The sequence below is a fragment of the Poecilia reticulata genome, chromosome 12 (genome assembly GCF_904066995.2).
Source record: "Poecilia reticulata chromosome 12, P_reticulata-male-v2, whole genome shotgun sequence".
In the NCBI taxonomy this organism is placed as follows: Eukaryota; Metazoa; Chordata; class Actinopteri; order Cyprinodontiformes; family Poeciliidae; genus Poecilia; species Poecilia reticulata.
Window position 1 is genome coordinate 2,218,761 of NC_088841.1, and position 16,812 is coordinate 2,235,572.

Below are 16,812 nucleotides of genomic sequence, written 5' to 3' on the forward strand. Positions count from 1 at the left end.
ATATTGAACACTGTAATTTTTAAAGTAGTTTACTGTTAAAATAAATATAGTTAAACTAAATATATACTGGCGTCTGTGGCTGCCAGTATTTCACTGTAAGTTTAGTTTTCTTCTCCATTTACTTTATTAGTAAGTAAATTGATCTTTTCTTTATCTGAAAGAAAAGGTTGTGAAACATTTCATGGTGCAATTGTAGCTTTACAGTAGAGAGTAGTACTAAAACTGCTGAAATTGGTGCAGTTTTAAAATGCATTATACGTCACTTCACAGCAGAGGATGAGATAAAATTCTTTAGGACAGAATTTTCATTTAAACACACATTTATCCCACAAACCATATACAGATGCCCCCAGGTGCCACTGACGCATGAACCGCCACATGTTTGCTTCACAACAGAAACACACAGGGCTCAAACTCTAAATTACAATAATAAAACAAAACTAAATCATTTCTAACAATAAAGGGAGAATAAATTAATAAGGTCTTAAATGAACAGTGTTAAGAAAAATAAATTTAAAATAAGTTAGTTTTAAAACTTGACATGTTTTGATTGAAATAGCCTAATTATAGTTTTAAAATTTATAACGTATTCTGGCCTATTGACCTTTATTTTACCTTTGATCTGCCCTCAGTAGCAATCAGTAGGAAGTTCCAGCTTTTCACACTGATCTGTGAAAGCCATGAAACAGCAGGAGATCAGGAGAGTCTGTTTCCACCTTATTTAGACAATGGAGAAACTGGTGTTTGATCTTGTGAACAAATTGCAGGGAGTTTCTAACTTTAAAAAGGGTCAGAGACAGGTCCTGATTGGATGAGCAAAGAGACGCCTTATTTGAATAAATTAAAGAAAAGAAGATAAAACTTTCCACACAGAGTAACAAATTACTCTCCTCCTTTAGAGAAATTGTTCTTGCAATTTCTCTAAAGATATCTTTGCTGTCCCTATCTCTTGTCTCAGGTAATGAATGTGTGTCTCTATTATTTTATAGTTTTTTTTCTGTTGTATCTTCTCACTTTGTTCCGATTTGGATTTAATCCTGAAATTCTATGACGTCATCACGCATTGTTGTGTTTTGTCCCAAACGCACCACCGTTCAATAGAACCCGGGATCCAAACAGGAAGAAGGAGAGCCAGATTCTTTTCTAAATTTAATCACACAAATAATTCTTCCTTAACAACAGCGAGGGGGAAAAAAGAAAAACGATCCGTAAAACAGCTGCAGGAGTGAGCGAGGGTGGGCTTTCAGTTCAAAGGTGAAATGAAAGCAATCAGTTCAGAGCGTCATTTTGAGTCAGAATCAGAACAATCAGAACAAACAGAACCGTTTTTATTCTGACTTTAACCTGAATTTAGGAGTCAGAATCTGAAGCAGCTTCCTTTTCAGCTCACATGGACGTAATGATTTGCAGTCTGTCTCCAACATCAGGAGCTTTAACCGGATAAGAGGCTGTGTGTCTGCTGCTGCTGCTGCTGCTGCGCTCGTCGTCCTCTTTTAAACCAGACTGCGCGCAGCGGCGAAGATTAGCGAACAAAGCCTTGACTTTAGCAGCTTTAAGGTGAATCTGACGCAGAGTTGTGCGGACTGACAGTGTGAGCGGCTGCCTGCCTGCTTGGAGCCATAACCCTCACCTCAACAGCAGCATGAACCTCTCCTCTGATGCCAGACTGGCGTCGATAGTGACGGACAGAAAGCGGGGGTCCACCCGGCGAAGCACCTCCGACAGGTCCATGTCCAGGTCCAGGTCCAGGACCAGGTCCAGGACCAGGTCCTGGTCCAGCGGGCTTCCATGGAAGAGCCGGTCCCCTCCGCTCCGATAGGAGAAGAAAGTTAGAAGGAGCAACAGAGCGCAGTGCATGTCTCCAGCTGAGAGACACTTCCTGCTGTTCAGGTCGGAGACCCGACTCTGCTGGCACCACCCAGCGGGGAGTCAGCCGTCTGCCCCAGGCAGGACCGGAGAGGAGGGACAGACTGCTCTACGGAGGGACACTCACCTCCGGGTGTCTTAAAACGAACTGAAGCTTTTGCTTCTCTGCCCTAATAAGATCCACAGGTTCAAGGCTGGCTGCCTCACAACCCCCACAGACTCTCAATCTATTTTAGGTCTGGACTTTGACTAATCCAGTTGTAACGCCAGATGTAATCAATTTTATTGTAACGCTGGCTGTTTTTTTGGGGGGGTTGCTGTCTTGCTGAAAAATGAAGAGTTTTCCAGCCTCCAACAGGGTTTATTTATGACATGTCTAGATAGACAGACAGATGAATAACAAAGATCAAAATTGTAAAAGTGTTTCTCTCCCCCCCCCCCCCAAAAAAAAATCACTTTTTATGTAAAAAAAGGCCATTATTTTAGGAAGGTGATCATATACTGCACAATGCCAGTACAGTGGTGATTGCATACATGAGAGATAACAGAAATAATAAGAAGTGTTACAGATATTTCAAGTGTATTGATGACACATTAACAGGTGGGCATTCCCTCATAGCATGCACACCTTCAGTAAAATGTAGTTAATAAACAGCTGCATGATTTTAATAAAGAATCAGCTTTACTACAGCCTCAGCTACAGCTACACCCGTCTGTATTGTCACCTGACTTTGAGTCAAAGATCAGCAGAGCAGGAGTGGCAACATTCTGCAGCCATGCATGTCACCCGACCCACTGAACCGGAAGCATCCTGAGGGAAAGCAGACATTCTGGAAATGATACAGAGATGGCAGAAAACCTGGACTGAAGCTCGATGGCTGCTTCGCCTGAGTCTCAAGTCAGGTGAAGTTTATTTCTACAGCAGCAACAAGGCAGTTCAAAGTGCTTTAAACCATAAAAACATCAGACACTTCCTCTTTCTCAGAAGTTATTCTGAAAAACTGGAATAACTTCCAAAATTATCAACCCTCTGATCAACAGAGCATATTCATTTTATCACTTATAGTTATATTTGTCCTTTTAACAATTTGGATGGAGAAACTTGTCAACAAATAATCAGTTCCAAAGTATATTATAATTTGTTCTAGTCTATAATGTCCGACTGTCTCAAGACGTGGGAAGAAAATAATGTCTCAGAAATTGGAAATGTGGAAAAGGAGGAAAGGCGCTTCAGCTGCTGTTGGAGCTTCCATCTGCGCTGCAGCTCCCCCTGCTGGCGGACAAAGGAAGCTTCTGTGTTTTTCCACTGATTTGATAAATAAACACACCAGGAAGTGAAAAGAAAACTCGAGTGAAATGAATGCAGTGTTACTGCATTCATTAGTATCTGTCAGATACGGAAACTTCTTCCATACGTCTTAAGATTTGTATCCAGTCTTGCTAATTGAGCTTAACCTTTAAATTGTGCACTTGTGAACAACCCATTTTGTACATATGTACTTATTTTTATTTTATTTTTTTACAAACTGTCAAACGTACTGGGCCATCCTGACATTTCATTCATTGAATTCAGGTGTTCTGGTCCCTTCCATGGCCAGAGGTGTAAACTCCATCAGACTGCCTCTACATGTAATGAGTCACTTTCAGGATCTTTGAGCCTTTCAGTGTGGTACCATGACAGAGTGCTATTTGTGCACTAAATCCAGTCAGGGAATTTTTTCACTGCTAAATATTCCGCATTGAACTGATCAATATCATAATGAAGCGGATGCGATTGAGAATGGCATCTACACACCAATGAAGAGGTGGGTAAGAGTCAATGGATGCTGAGACTCACCTTCTGATTAGCTAAAGAACGGCAAACGGAGAACTTCTTGGAATGGATTACTATATTCTAGCAACTGAATTACAGTCTTATCTTCAACAAATGCAATTCAGCGCTAAAAACATTTGTCACTACTGGACTCAGAGAGGTAGAGAACACATCTCTACTGCTCTAGAGAACAGTGGAGTGATAAATCAGGGTTCTCTGTCCAAGAATCCCTTGAATGAACCTGGATTTTGAATTTCCCAAGAGAATTTGAATGAGTGTTTTGTTCAAAGTGTAAAGTTTGGAGTAGAGGTGGTGTACAATCGTCTTTTGGGTTTGGTCCTTTACTTCCAGTCAATAAAGGACCAAACCCAGTACAGCATCCCACTACATTTTGAACAATTACAAACTCCTGATTTCGTGGGAACAGTTCACACATTGCTCCATGATCAAGTCTGGATGTTTGCCTGTCGAATGTAGGAACATTTGAAAGTCAGCACATCAGCAAACTGACTGTGATGAAATTATGTTACTTAATAAAGTATTTTTTTCTTAAATCATGACAATAAGTGATGAGTCAGGTGTTCTTGTATTTTTATAATCTACTTGATTTTCAGCCCAGGTGAAGACCATCCATCCACAGTATCATTTATTCTCACTCCTTGTTGTCTCAGACTCTTATGCCAGCTCTGTCCAAACTTGTTTTTGGGACTTTTGTTCCTTGTATGCACAAAGAATGGCAGACAATAGAAATCAGTCACACCCTTTTTGCTTTCCCTCAGATCACATGATGACACTTCCACCAAGACTGTCAGGCCAACTCTGTTTTCAGGATACATTATATCTACAGTCTAGCAAAGCTGACTCAGTGTAAGCAAAATGTGTTCTAATGGTCAGAGGAAAAGAGATGTGTTTCTCTGATGAGAGGAGGTGTGGAAGTCAGAGGGGAGGAACTTGTGTAAGAATGCAACTCTTCAGGTTTAAATCCACCAACCTGACTGGTCGGACACATCACCGTAGATCAGAATCTTTCTGAAGGATCACAAAAGTCAGTTTCTTTCCTCAAAGTGTGGAGGTTTTCATTCTGCTTTGCTCTGTCTTCTGACAGCATCAGATTCCCTGGCAACCTGTGTGGACTCTGGAAACCTGGACTACAATGGCAGTCAACCTGAGCAAGAACGGTTCAGCTCTGATGGCCGCCTATAAGAAGGTGGTGGATGCCAAATCGGACACGGACTGGTAAGCTGGTTCTGTTGAAAGCAAAAGCAACAAGACCTTCTTGTTTTCTTCAGTTGAGTCATCTGTTAATGTTGTGCTTTCAGGGCTCTGTTTACCTATGAAGGCAAAAGTAACGACATTCGACTGGCAGAGACAGGAGGTGAGAGCTCATGATGATCTATGGATCTACATCGCTGTGATGTACAATAGGAAAAACAAGTATTTGATTCTGCTGGACCACTGAGCTTCCACACTTTCAGAGACTGGATAGATCTGTAAACTTTATTGTTGCTATGCCTCAACTGTGAGGGACAGAATCCAGAAATAATCAAAAAAATCACATTGGATGTGTTTTTATTTTTCTTCTAACTGGAATGTTAGAATTTTACAATCTATTTATTTATATATCAGTCCTTAGTTTGCAGCTGCTTCACTCACCATCATTTTTAAATTTCTGTCTTCAGTACATTGTCACTTCTCATAAACCTGCCTGTTTAGATTGCTGAGGTGTCTTGTCCAACAAGAGAACACAATCCCACTGAACACACTTCAGCTTCACTTTTTAGTTGAGCTCTTTCTTTACAAAAAGAGGTCAGAGCAGTGCCCACATTGCTACAGACAAAGCCCAGTTCCTTTATCCATTGTCCTCTGCAGGCTCCCATCACTCCTGAACAAAACACCAAGATACTCAAGTTGGGTTAAAAGTAAATAGAATGGAACATTCCTCTTAATCTGGTTGGGATCCATGGTCTCAGACTGAAATGAGTTTAACTACACCTATTGATGTTTGATGATTTGTTTGGGGTGATCTTACATTTGAAAGAGCCTGTCTATTACTTTCCTGTGCAATTCCACTTAAAAAGTTCTCACTTCCAGCAAAGTCTGGATTTCCCCCCGTTACTCGGATTGTCTCCGGTTGATTTATGACTGAGCCAATCAACGAATAGAAGGATAAGTTGTGAACGATGACATCAAAAGGTTCTATCTTATAAATGCATCAGAAATTTAATGTTGTATTAGAGTGGTGGTTCTCAGCCCTGGTACTCGGGGACTTAGGTGTTTGATTACTGATGCACACCTTACATCTGCAATTTAAATGTTTTTTGCTTTATATCAGGTCTGCTGGAACAGGAAAACATCTAAACCGTCAGGATAGTAGTCCTGCTTGGTCCAGTGTTGGGACCCACCGTATTAGAGAAACATAAGGTCATGTTAAATAACAGACTCCTGTTCTGGTGTGTGTTCAGGTGGAGGGTTGGAGGAGTTGGTGGAGGAGCTGAACAGTGGGAAGGTCATGTATGCCTTCTGTCGAGTCCCAGATCCTAACTCTGGCCTGCCTAAATATGTCCTTATAAACTGGGTGAGTCACACACACACGCACACACACCTACACGCACACGCGCACACACACACACACACACACAAGCACACACACATGCACCCACACAGATTCCCATACAACAGGAGAAGTTATTAAAATCATTACTACTGTAATTTTCTAACTATTGCGCACACCTAATTTTAAAAAGAAAAAAAATAATTGCACATATACACAGCACTTTTCTATGATCTGCAGCCAGGATTCCAAGCATGAGATATTTACACAGAAAGATTTTTAAACTTTCATTTAATTATTTAGCAGTGACATACATGAACTATAAATGGTTTTTCAGAACAGGGTCTGTAACACGGCTGCTCAAAAAAATACAGTGGCCTACCAGTAAAAGTCACTGACCTCTATCTTCGGCTTCCTCCTGCACAGAAACCACTAAGTCATCTTCTTTAACAGGAGGATCTGCTTCTTAATGTTGAGTCAGGTTGTTTGGATCGGATACTTAACCAAGTCATAATTTGAAAACTCCATTTGTTGCTTATCTTATGTTGTCTTAGATAAAACTTTGTTTCATGTGTCAAAACGTTAAAGTGTGGCAAAAAAGCTAAAGTTGAAAAGCAAGACAGGCTGGTTTTAGCTTTCCAGTTAATTCACAAAAACATTGTGACATACGTTTTCATTTTCTGTCAATAATAATGCAAAACCTGATGAAAAAAACACGTAGATTATGAATGTCTGTGTATGTAGACTGGTGAAGGGGTGAAGGACTCTCTTAAAGGAATGTGTGCCAACCATCTCAGCGCCATAGCAAATTTTTTGAAGGTAGGTGGGATTCTGCTATGTTGTGATGGGATGGTTTGAAAGCAGTTACACTTCCTGTCTCCTTCCCTCTAACGTCTTGATGTGACTGATCTTAGGGAGCTCACGTTACCATAAACGCTCGCACAGAGGAGGACGTGGAGCCAGAGACCATTTTGACTAAAGTCGCAAAAGCCTCCGGAGCCAACTATAACTTTCACAAACAGCAAAATTACATCGATGCACCAAGAGGACCAGTGGTGAGGAGACACAAAACTCTCAAAGACATACTGTCTTTCCTGTTGTTAAGAGTTCTTGGTTCAGAGTCAGAGTTTCAAGATATTTTACATATGATATTTACACTTTTTAAATTCTTATGTTATCAGACCCTCATAGGTTCCGTCTTTGTCAGCAATTTCACAGCTGCTGTTCAGACTTTATCACAGACACGGTGAAATCTTAACACATGTTAAATGGCCTGTGCTTATTATCACTTTATCAAGATCAGAGGACTCCAAAGCGCTTCACGTTACATTCATTCATGCACACTTTCACATGCTGATGGGCGTGGCCACAGCAGTCCTGAGGCAGTCTGGCTGCTATGCATCAACAGGCAAGGCGGACACAACGAGACACAAGAGCCGGAATCGAACCAGCAACCTGCCACTGCAGTATTAACCCCTCCTACTGTCACCGCCATCGTCCCATGAGTTTCAGAAAGAGTTCCATTGGAAGGCTTAGGCTTAGTTGAAACATTTAGATTTGATGCAACCAAATACTAAACATAAAGCCAGTTATAGACAGTCTAACTAAATCAACCTAATATAGATTAATTAGAATAAATCGCTAAGTAAAGGAAATTACACAAAAAATGTACTCATCCATAGATCGGATGATTCTCAGACTTATTTTTCTTTTTCTATGAAAAAGAGATTTTGAAGTGTTCTGTAGAATTTGCGGATACAGTATGTACAGTTCATGTTAAATTGAATGACCAATGTGGAATTCTTTTGAAATTGAGAACTCCTCAGAACATGATTTGATGTGTATTAAGGATGATATTTCAAGATAGTACTTAGAGATATAATTTGCATTTTAAACAGTCTAACTAAATCATAACCTTTCAGTTTAAGAAAGGTTATACTGCATGCTGCAACTCCAACTTTTGTTTTTTTGTTGTTTTTTTGGGATTTGCAACTTTGACTGCAACTTTAAAAAAGGTGGAGCAAAATCAGTAACTGTAGGCTGCAACAATCACAAAACACATTGCAACATCCTGGAGAGACTGACTGTTGCTTCAAGTGTGATGACTCCACCTCTACCCTTCGTTTTGACTATTCTTTTTGAGTACTAATCTTTGTGCTCAGCACTTTTTGCCGGTCAATGTAGAAATTTTCACATGTTCAACCAATTTCTCCTTTACTTGTATACCAGGGTTCTGTGTACAGAAAAGTCAATGCTGTGGAGGAAATCCAGCAAACCAAAAAGGATAACTTCTGGGACCAGGCTCAGGTTTGTTCCTTCAAACACAACCAACAGTCTTACAAACACAAGCATCTGCATCTGTAAATGTGACAAATGTCTTTTCTCAGCGGGATGAGGAGTTACGTCGAAAGGAGGAGAGAAAGAGAGCAGAGCAGGAGAGGCAGAATGCAGAGAAGGAAAGGAGGGAGTTGGATGAGAAACAGGCAAAAGAGAGGGAGAGAAGAACGAAGGACAGAGCTCATCAGATTGAACTAGAGAGGTGAGTTAGAACTACACAGTAACATGCAAACCAAGCAGCTAAAGACTCAGTGGGGATGTTTGTATGTTTGTACATGGCAGGACCATTCAGAAAAAAAGAGATGAAGAGAATAGAGATGGGGAGCAACAGCGACTGGTGAGTTAAGCTGTTACCTTATGATGAATGGTTGGTAATAGAGGTATAGTACTGCATATTTTGATGAAGATCTGATATCAAGTAAATACAATGCCAATATACTGATACACTTTTTGTTATTTTATTTTGATATATTATCAAATGTCTGACATTTAGGTTTTTTGTGGTTTTTCATTTGAATTATTTTATTAAAACCTGAGACATATATTAGACAAAGTTTATGTCAACAAAATACTTTAATAACTTATTAATATTAAAAACTAAGCAAGTGTTTGCGTATTTTTTTATAGATAAAATGCAAAAAATTCTAATTTGAGAGAAAATTAGAACAAAATCTCTTTTAAAAGTAGCGTTAAAAAACTACTATAAAAAATAAGCGGAAGTTTCAAAACAGAACCTTAAACTAAAACAACAGTCTGACTGTGTTAGTATCAATCCAATACTGATACTGGCCTGGTATTAACATTGATGTAGACACTAGAAATCAATATAATACATGAGTTTTAGTGAGGAACGCCGAGTAGCAATGAGCTTTTATACTGGGGCTTTGGTGGAAATGACTAGGCAGCCAGAAGGACACAATGGGGCCAGTCTGCAGCCATCACTGGGCAAGAGGCTTGGTTCACGCTGGACAGAACGCCAGGTCACCACAACTGGTTTTGTTGCAGGTTCATTTTCCACAGAAGAGTGATTATTAGGAATGAGCTAATATGACAATTTGAGCCAATCAATCAATCAATCAATCAATCAATCAATCAATCAATCAATCAATCAATCAATCAATCATGTATTGCACATTTCAGCAACGAGGCAGTTCAAAGTGCTTCACATCACAAAAACACAAAATAAAAAGTCATAAAAACATACAGTCATCAATTGAGAAACCAGTGACAAACAATACATTTTGATCTGTGCAACATCAACATAATCACTGTACATCAAAATATTGGTCAATGTTTCATTTATTATGGTTATAAAGCAAGTCTGGACATGTGGGTTTTTAGTCTAAATTTAAAGGAACTCAGTGTTTCAGATGTTTTCCAGTTTTCTGGAAGTTGGTTCCAGATGTGTGCATAGAAACTGAATGCTACTTCTCCATGTTTGGTTCTGGTTCTGGATGCGGAGCAGAACCAGAACCAGAATCTGAGAGGTCTGGAAGATTGATAAGACAACAAAAGATCTTTAATGTATTGTGGTGCTAAACCGTTCAGTGATTTATAAACTAACAGTATTTTAAAGTCTATTCTCTCAGTCAAAGGACTGTAGAACTGCTGATGTTCTCCATCTTCCTGGTTTTAGTCAGAACTCCAGCAGCAGCGTTCTGGATCAGCCGCAGCTGGAGGATTGATTTGTTAGTCAGACCTGTAGAGACACTGTTGCAATACCCAATAATAAAACTGCTGTTGGTAGTATTTACCAATATCATATATATACGGTATTTATTTCCCCAAACTTTTGACACTGTGTAAAACTGACCACAACACCTACATTGCTTTTGCATTTGTTTTTACATACTAATCTTTGTGCTGAGTACATTTTTAGAGGAAATGTAGAAATTGTCACATGTTCACCAGTTTCTAATGTGCTTATATTGCAGGGTTCTGTGTACAGAAAAATCAATGCTGCAGAAGAGATCCAGCAAACCAACAAGGATAACTTCTGGGTCCAGGCTCAGGTTTGTTCCTTCATACACAACCAACACAAGCATCTGCCTCTACAAATGTGACAAATGTCTTTTCTCAGCGGGATGAGGAGTTACGTCAAAAGGAGGAGAGAAAGAGAGCAGAGCAGGAGAGGCAGAATGCGGAGAAGGAAAGGAGGGAGTTGGATGAGAAACAGGCAAAAGAGAGGGAGAGAAGAACGAAGGACAGAGCTCATCAGATTGAACTAGAGAGGTGAATTAGAACTACACAGTAACATGCAAACCAAGCAGCTAAAGACTCAGTGGGGATGTTTGTATGTTTGTACATGGCAGGACCATTCAGAAAAAAAGAGATGAAGAGGAACGAGAAAGGGAGCAACAGCGACTGGTGAGTGAAAACATGAAGGATGTGACTGAAGGTCTTCAAGGACTATTCCAGGTTGGTTCTCTCTGGGAGGTTTCCATCTGCCCTTGTCCTTGTCCTAAATCTAAAGCACCTATGGTAAATGCCATTTATCAGCTGTTCAGGTATCTGCTCATCCAGCACATCTGATCGATGTACTGGACATTAAAACATCCCATCTACACTCTACATCTCAGCTTTGCTGCCATTTGATTTCTCTGGGGATGAAAAGTAGACTTGAACCAGAAGGCCTGGGTGGTTGATACAACAGCAACAGGTCTTTAATGAATTTAATGGTGAACCGTTCAGTGACTTATAAACTTTTAGAAAGGCAAAGAGTATCAAAGTGAAAACTGAGGATGTGAAAACAAAACAAGTACAGTAAGTAATAGTTGTGTTACATTTCCACTGTGTGTGGATTATCTCTTCCTCATTAGTCTCCCCCCAGTCAATGTTTCCTGTTGTTAAGAGTTCTTGGTTCAGAGTGAGAGTTTCAAGATATTTTACATATGATATTTAAATTTTTTTTAATTCTTATGTTCTTCTGCAGATAATGGATTTAATGTTCTTGTCCATGTTGTAGAATGAGCAGGAAAATTCGAAGAAGGCAACAAGAATCAACGCTGCAGCATCTGTGCAGAAAGCTAATGTAAGTATGGCTGACTGGCTGTAGCTCATTAAAAACACTTGTATTCACTAACCACTGAATCCAGTTATTCAGATCCTTTCCATGAACACAGGCGTACAGAATCCAGCAGGTAGTCATGCAGACTGCTTCTCAAATGTGTGGAATAAGTCTTGAAATTTCCTCACTACTAAAGATTCCATCAGGCTCACTGGACTCTAGAGCAGTTGAGACATGTACTCTGTACTAATGAATTATGCGACTGTCTGGGTTTGGCAGTCGCCATCTAAACCGTACTTACCAGACTGCACTGTGGGGTGGAGTTGTCTTTCAGGAGTTGGGCTTAGCTCTCTAGTTACAATGATAGTAACTGTTAATACTGCAGCTAACAACAAGGCCTTCCCGTCCAACATCAATGTCTGACCTCACATATGCACTTCTGGAAGAATGGTCAAGAGCTCCCATAAAACCATGTGGATGCTATGCAACATAGCGTCACATTCAACCCTGTGGATCAGGAGTGTGTCTTCACATGTGTGTGAAGGCAGATGAGTAAATATTTTAGGTAATTTAGTAACTGTAGGTGTCCAAGTTGGATTCTGCTGTTTTTCCAAATGTTTGCAGGCAGTATTATGTAAAATCAAACTTTCTGACCTCCACATCATGTTACAAAGTTATTCCCTAATCAAAAACATACCTGGTGTGTTACCTTGATAGTTCTGTGCATGTTTAATCTTCATGGCAACCATTCAGCTGTGCAAAACACCTGCTTGCACCTCGCCTCGCCCTCAAGGCGAAGCTCCTCCTCAGGGATTCAGTTTCTAAGCTTCTGCCTCACAGAGCAGCCCTCCCTCACTGAGCTCCTTAAAATGGCAACATGTGTAGGAAAAATACATAGTACTGCCTCTTTAACAATTCAAAATACCACTTTATCCAGCAGGATTAGAAAACTACACCACAGTGACAAGTTCAGAACACTCTGAAATCGGAGGTAAAAATTGTGGTTAAAGCATCAGACTCTAAAGTCATTTTAATATCCTGCACTTTTTTGCAGGTATTAGACAATTTAAAAGCTTTTTGATTGGCTGTTTCTCTTTACATCTAAATGTACCATTGTAGATGATCTCTCCTTTAGATTTTCAGATTCTAACAGGTCATGTGTCTTTTCTTTCATTCACAGGAGGCAAAGTCACTGATTTCTCAGAGAGCGTTCAATCCCAGAGACATCTTCAAGCAGAAGGAGCAGAGTTTTGAGGCCAACTCACTGTCTCCTGTTACATCCAGACCAGGTCAGAAACACAACAAACTGACACTCAGAGGGGGCAGAGCACATTGTACCTAAGTAAGAGTAGCCCTACTTCAACATATTTTTACTCAAATAAAAGTAAAAAGTAGCCGTCCAAAAAATGACTCAAGGAAGAGTAAAAAATATCTGGTAAAAAGTATTTTCAATTCCAGAGTAAGTGATAAATTTATCAACCATTTAATATTTAAAAATTACATCATCAGATGGACCAAAATATATAGAAATTGTGATATTTTAATGACCAAAATGACAATAATTCATATAAGAAACAAACAAAAAAAAAACAAAATCAAGCAAAAGAATAATGTTCCAAATCAATTTCTTTCAATATAAAACTTAAACAAAAACTGCAGGTCTGTGTTTGTGCCTGGTGAATTTTTGGTTAAAACATGTTTGTTCTTCATTCAGTGGATAAAGAATCCAAAGATTTTACTGAATTAAGAGCGATTTCATAATGAAATTACTCAAGTAGAAGTAGAAAGTACAGTGTAGTAAAAACACTCCTAAAAGTTATTTTTTTCAAAAGAAAGTTACTCAAGTAAATGTAATTGAGTAAATGTAACTTCTACAGTACCTCTGCTGACACTAAACCACCTGCAGCAGAATGGATGGTTGATGTTCCTGTTTTTGCCCTCAGGGAAGCTCCAAAGTATATTTTTGTCTCAGAAATTGTTTGAGCCTGAAGAAGTGGTGAAGCCTCAGAGTCCTCCGCCGGACGTCCACTACCCAGTGACCAACCCCTTCTCCTCAGCTGCAGCTTTCTCGCCCACCCTCCAAGAGACGGTGACTTCACATGAGCAGCCTGCAGGTCAGACACACTTCCTGTTGAGCTCTATATATGCAGTAATTTAATCATGATCATTTCCATTCAGGTATCATTAGCCTGGTTCAGATGTCAGTAAATTGCTGCCAGAAATACTGCAGCAGTTTTCTGCACTGAACTTCTCTTTTTGAATAGTTTGTGTTTGGATAATTCGTCTTTTTGGCTGTCGCTGCTGATTATCTCTACATCACAGTTAATCTGGTGGTTTTATTTTTGCAAGTATTTTTAGACCTACATTTCCTTTAAGATGGCTTCCACTAAACGCATCCCAGCTACTTATGGCAGCTGCGCCACCGTTAGCGAACCGAGGCTGTACTGTGTTGAGTTGAATGTTTCCGTTTTTCTCCTGTCTGATTACAGAGGGCGGTTCCACTGAGGAGGCAGAGGGGTCAGATGAGTTTGATGATGATGCAGATGAAATGACTCCAGGTATGATGGCTGTTACATCACCAAACATCATGTTGACCTTTTACACCCCAAAATGCATCATTTGTGTTTTCCTTTCAAGTTCTGTTATACATGAGCTATAAAGCTCAACACTGCTAACACTCAGTAGGAGGTCAGTCAGTCAGTCGTCTGGATGGTTGTAGGTTTGATTCCAGATTCCTGTTGTCACACGTTTAAAATAAAAATTTTGTTGTGCTTTCTTTCTTGAATAATGACAATAAGGATTTACTTACCAATAAGCTGTCTTAATGGTAAGTAAATAAATGTTTGTGTATGTGTGATTGGTGAGTATGACAGGAAAACCACAATATCAGTTCACTCCATTCACCATTCAGGCTTCATTTTAGAAAATCCAAACTCGTACATGGTTTTCTTCCAATTCAATTAGTCAGAAATTGTAAATTTAGAGTTCCCAGTGCCAGGAAACTCTAAACCCAGTTAGTCTGCTGAAGAATGAAAAAATATACGTTTTTATGGCATCTCATAGAAAAGAAAACAACATTTTTAATTTCCACACTGAAGGAGCCAACTGGTTAAAGAAATTGCTATGGACAACTGATGCTTACTCATGAGTTTATTGCAGCATCACCATTAAAAGTTAAACAGCAATATTTACATAGATGTCACATAGAAAAAATGTGGAAGTTCGTTTTTCAAAGACAGATTCACACCATGTTATTCACATATTTATAATGATCAGAGTTCCAAATTAAATATTTTATTCATAAGCAAACATCAGTTTCTCCCAAGACATACAGTATCATTTCTGGTTGTTAAAAAATGATATAAATTATTTTGCAAGGCAGCTTTAAGCATGACTCCAAGCCAATGAGAACAGAAGCCTTTTGGTTCTCCAGGTTCTACCTAAAGCAGACTTCTAACAACCTTTCTGAGGTGACAGTACGACCAGACAGAGAACTGTCCTCTGTATCTGAAAACGTTTTCTCTGTAATTCCTCTGTTGCCATGTTCATTCATTCCTGTCATTCTCCCACAGCTGAAAGTCCAGTACAGCAGGATCTGTACCAGAGTCCAGATCCAGTTGGCACTGCTGACCATCTGTATGAGAATATTTACCAGGATCAGACAGAGGTGAGTCTGCTCTGTGTGTCACAGGATGGATCATACCTGGACACCCCCGAGTCTTTGTGACCCGTCTGGATGACAGTAATGGGGTTTATGTGCTTCCAGCTTATTGTCATGGTTTCCATATCATTTGCACATATTTCTCTGTGTATGGAGCCTTTAAATATAATGAAATGTTTTTGAATTTTAGTCTCAGAACTATAATAATCCAGGTGATGGAGAGCAGCGGTACAAGGCCAGGGCTTTGTACGACTACCAGGCTGGTAAGGAAACACATCATGCTTGTCTTGATGTTGGAGCTGCATTGATACAGACAACTGTGACGCTGCTGCAGAGTCCCTTTACAGTTTACAGTTTAAACTCCCTCACTGTTTGCTCCCTGCTGTGTTATTCCATGTTGCCCCTCGTCTCATGTTCTGGTTTCCAGCTTTTGTAAATGTTTTGGACTCCATTCATTAAATCGTGGCTCGTATGACGTCCCGTTCTGCTGTCTGCACTTTGGTTCTACTCCTTCCTCCCATCTGACAGTTTAAAGGCAGACTCAGTTGATGTGAACCTTACAGACATTGAAGAATGTAAAAAAAAACAAAAAAACTCATTATTCTGGCATTTAGTAAATAGAAATAATTTTGGTGACTCCAGGTGAACTCAAACTGAGATGTCCTTTTAGTAGTGTATGTAAACTCCTGGTTTCATCTGTGTGTATCCAGATTATTGCTTAAATGTTATCTGACAGATCAGTCACAAAAGTATGCAAGTTATAAAAGTTAAATGAAAGATAACAGCATCTGGACTTTCCATTTTTTCCCTCTTACCTGGATTGTCCTGTCGTCCACAGCTGATGACACTGAGATCACCTTTGACCCAGATGACATCATAACAGAGATAGAGATGCTGGATGAAGGCTGGTGGAGAGGCTTTGGACCTGATGGGAACTACGGCCTGTTCCCTGCCAACTACGTGGAGCTCCTCAATGACTAAACAGTGGCAGTCATGATATGAAAATGGATTATTAACTTTTTCATGTCTTTGTTTACCACCCGCTTGGAAAATAAATGAATAAAATGTTACCAATCTTCAGTCTCACTCTACAATGCTCCCTTAAAGGAAACTGCCTGTTTCTTGTTAAAGTTCTTGTTCAAATCAAATGTGACCAACACTCTTGGTTGCAGAACAACAATGTTGGGTAAAAATACAACTAATCTGAAATAGCATCAGCAGACAAGTTGCCCAGAGCCCCATGAAAAACTAAGAAGTTTAGGGCAAACATATTATTAGCTAATATTGTGTTCTTTACTGCACTGTGTAAAAAAAAAAGTCAGTAAATTAACGGTAAAAAAACGGTAAAAGACCAACAGTTACTGACCGTCATATCCAAAAACATTTCATTATCACTTGAATAAAACTGATCAACAGCAACTACTACATTAGTCAGCATGAAGATAACCGGTGTTCTATCAGTGCTACCTCGTCAGATTTTCCTACCGTAGCACGGATAGATAGCATCTGGTGCTATGTGTCCAAAACTGCTACTGAAATGTTTACAAACCAAAAACTATAGCGGGTTGTGTTAATGT

General features: G+C 39.6%; 2 protein-coding genes across 3 annotated transcripts in view; one reads left to right on the forward strand and one right to left on the reverse strand.

Moving 5' to 3' along the window:
• hpse (heparanase) overlaps positions 1-2,039 on the reverse strand; it is a 16,031-nt gene extending 13,992 nt beyond the window's left edge. The window contains exon 1 of the mRNA XM_008423144.3: positions 1,631-2,039. Within this exon, the coding sequence (XP_008421366.2) occupies positions 1,631-1,857 (227 nt within the window). The 5' untranslated portion in view covers positions 1,858-2,039. The remainder of the gene's footprint in view (positions 1-1,630) is intronic.
• LOC103473149 (drebrin-like protein B) overlaps positions 1-16,315 on the forward strand; it is a 19,322-nt gene extending 3,007 nt beyond the window's left edge. The window contains exons 1-19 of one of the 2 annotated variants that reach the window (XM_008423140.3): positions 4,518-4,634; positions 4,785-4,915; positions 4,999-5,054; positions 6,142-6,254; positions 6,975-7,049; positions 7,145-7,285; positions 8,460-8,537; positions 8,618-8,769; positions 8,850-8,904; positions 10,502-10,579; positions 10,648-10,799; positions 10,880-10,934; positions 11,533-11,598; positions 12,755-12,863; positions 13,518-13,688; positions 14,064-14,132; positions 15,147-15,241; positions 15,426-15,498; positions 16,074-16,315. In XM_008423140.3, coding sequence (XP_008421362.1) covers positions 4,566-4,634; positions 4,785-4,915; positions 4,999-5,054; positions 6,142-6,254; positions 6,975-7,049; positions 7,145-7,285; positions 8,460-8,537; positions 8,618-8,769; positions 8,850-8,904; positions 10,502-10,579; positions 10,648-10,799; positions 10,880-10,934; positions 11,533-11,598; positions 12,755-12,863; positions 13,518-13,688; positions 14,064-14,132; positions 15,147-15,241; positions 15,426-15,498; positions 16,074-16,216 — 1,881 coding nt within the window. In that variant the 5' untranslated portion in view covers positions 4,518-4,565 and the 3' untranslated portion in view covers positions 16,217-16,315. Of the gene's footprint in view, positions 1-4,517; positions 4,635-4,784; positions 4,916-4,998; positions 5,055-6,141; positions 6,255-6,974; positions 7,050-7,144; positions 7,286-8,459; positions 8,538-8,617; positions 8,770-8,849; positions 8,905-10,501; positions 10,580-10,647; positions 10,800-10,879; positions 10,935-11,532; positions 11,599-12,754; positions 12,864-13,517; positions 13,689-14,063; positions 14,133-15,146; positions 15,242-15,425; positions 15,499-16,073 lie in introns of those variants that run through there. The other variant, XM_008423141.3, reaches the window with a different exon arrangement.
• Positions 16,316-16,812: the final 497 nt, after the last annotated feature.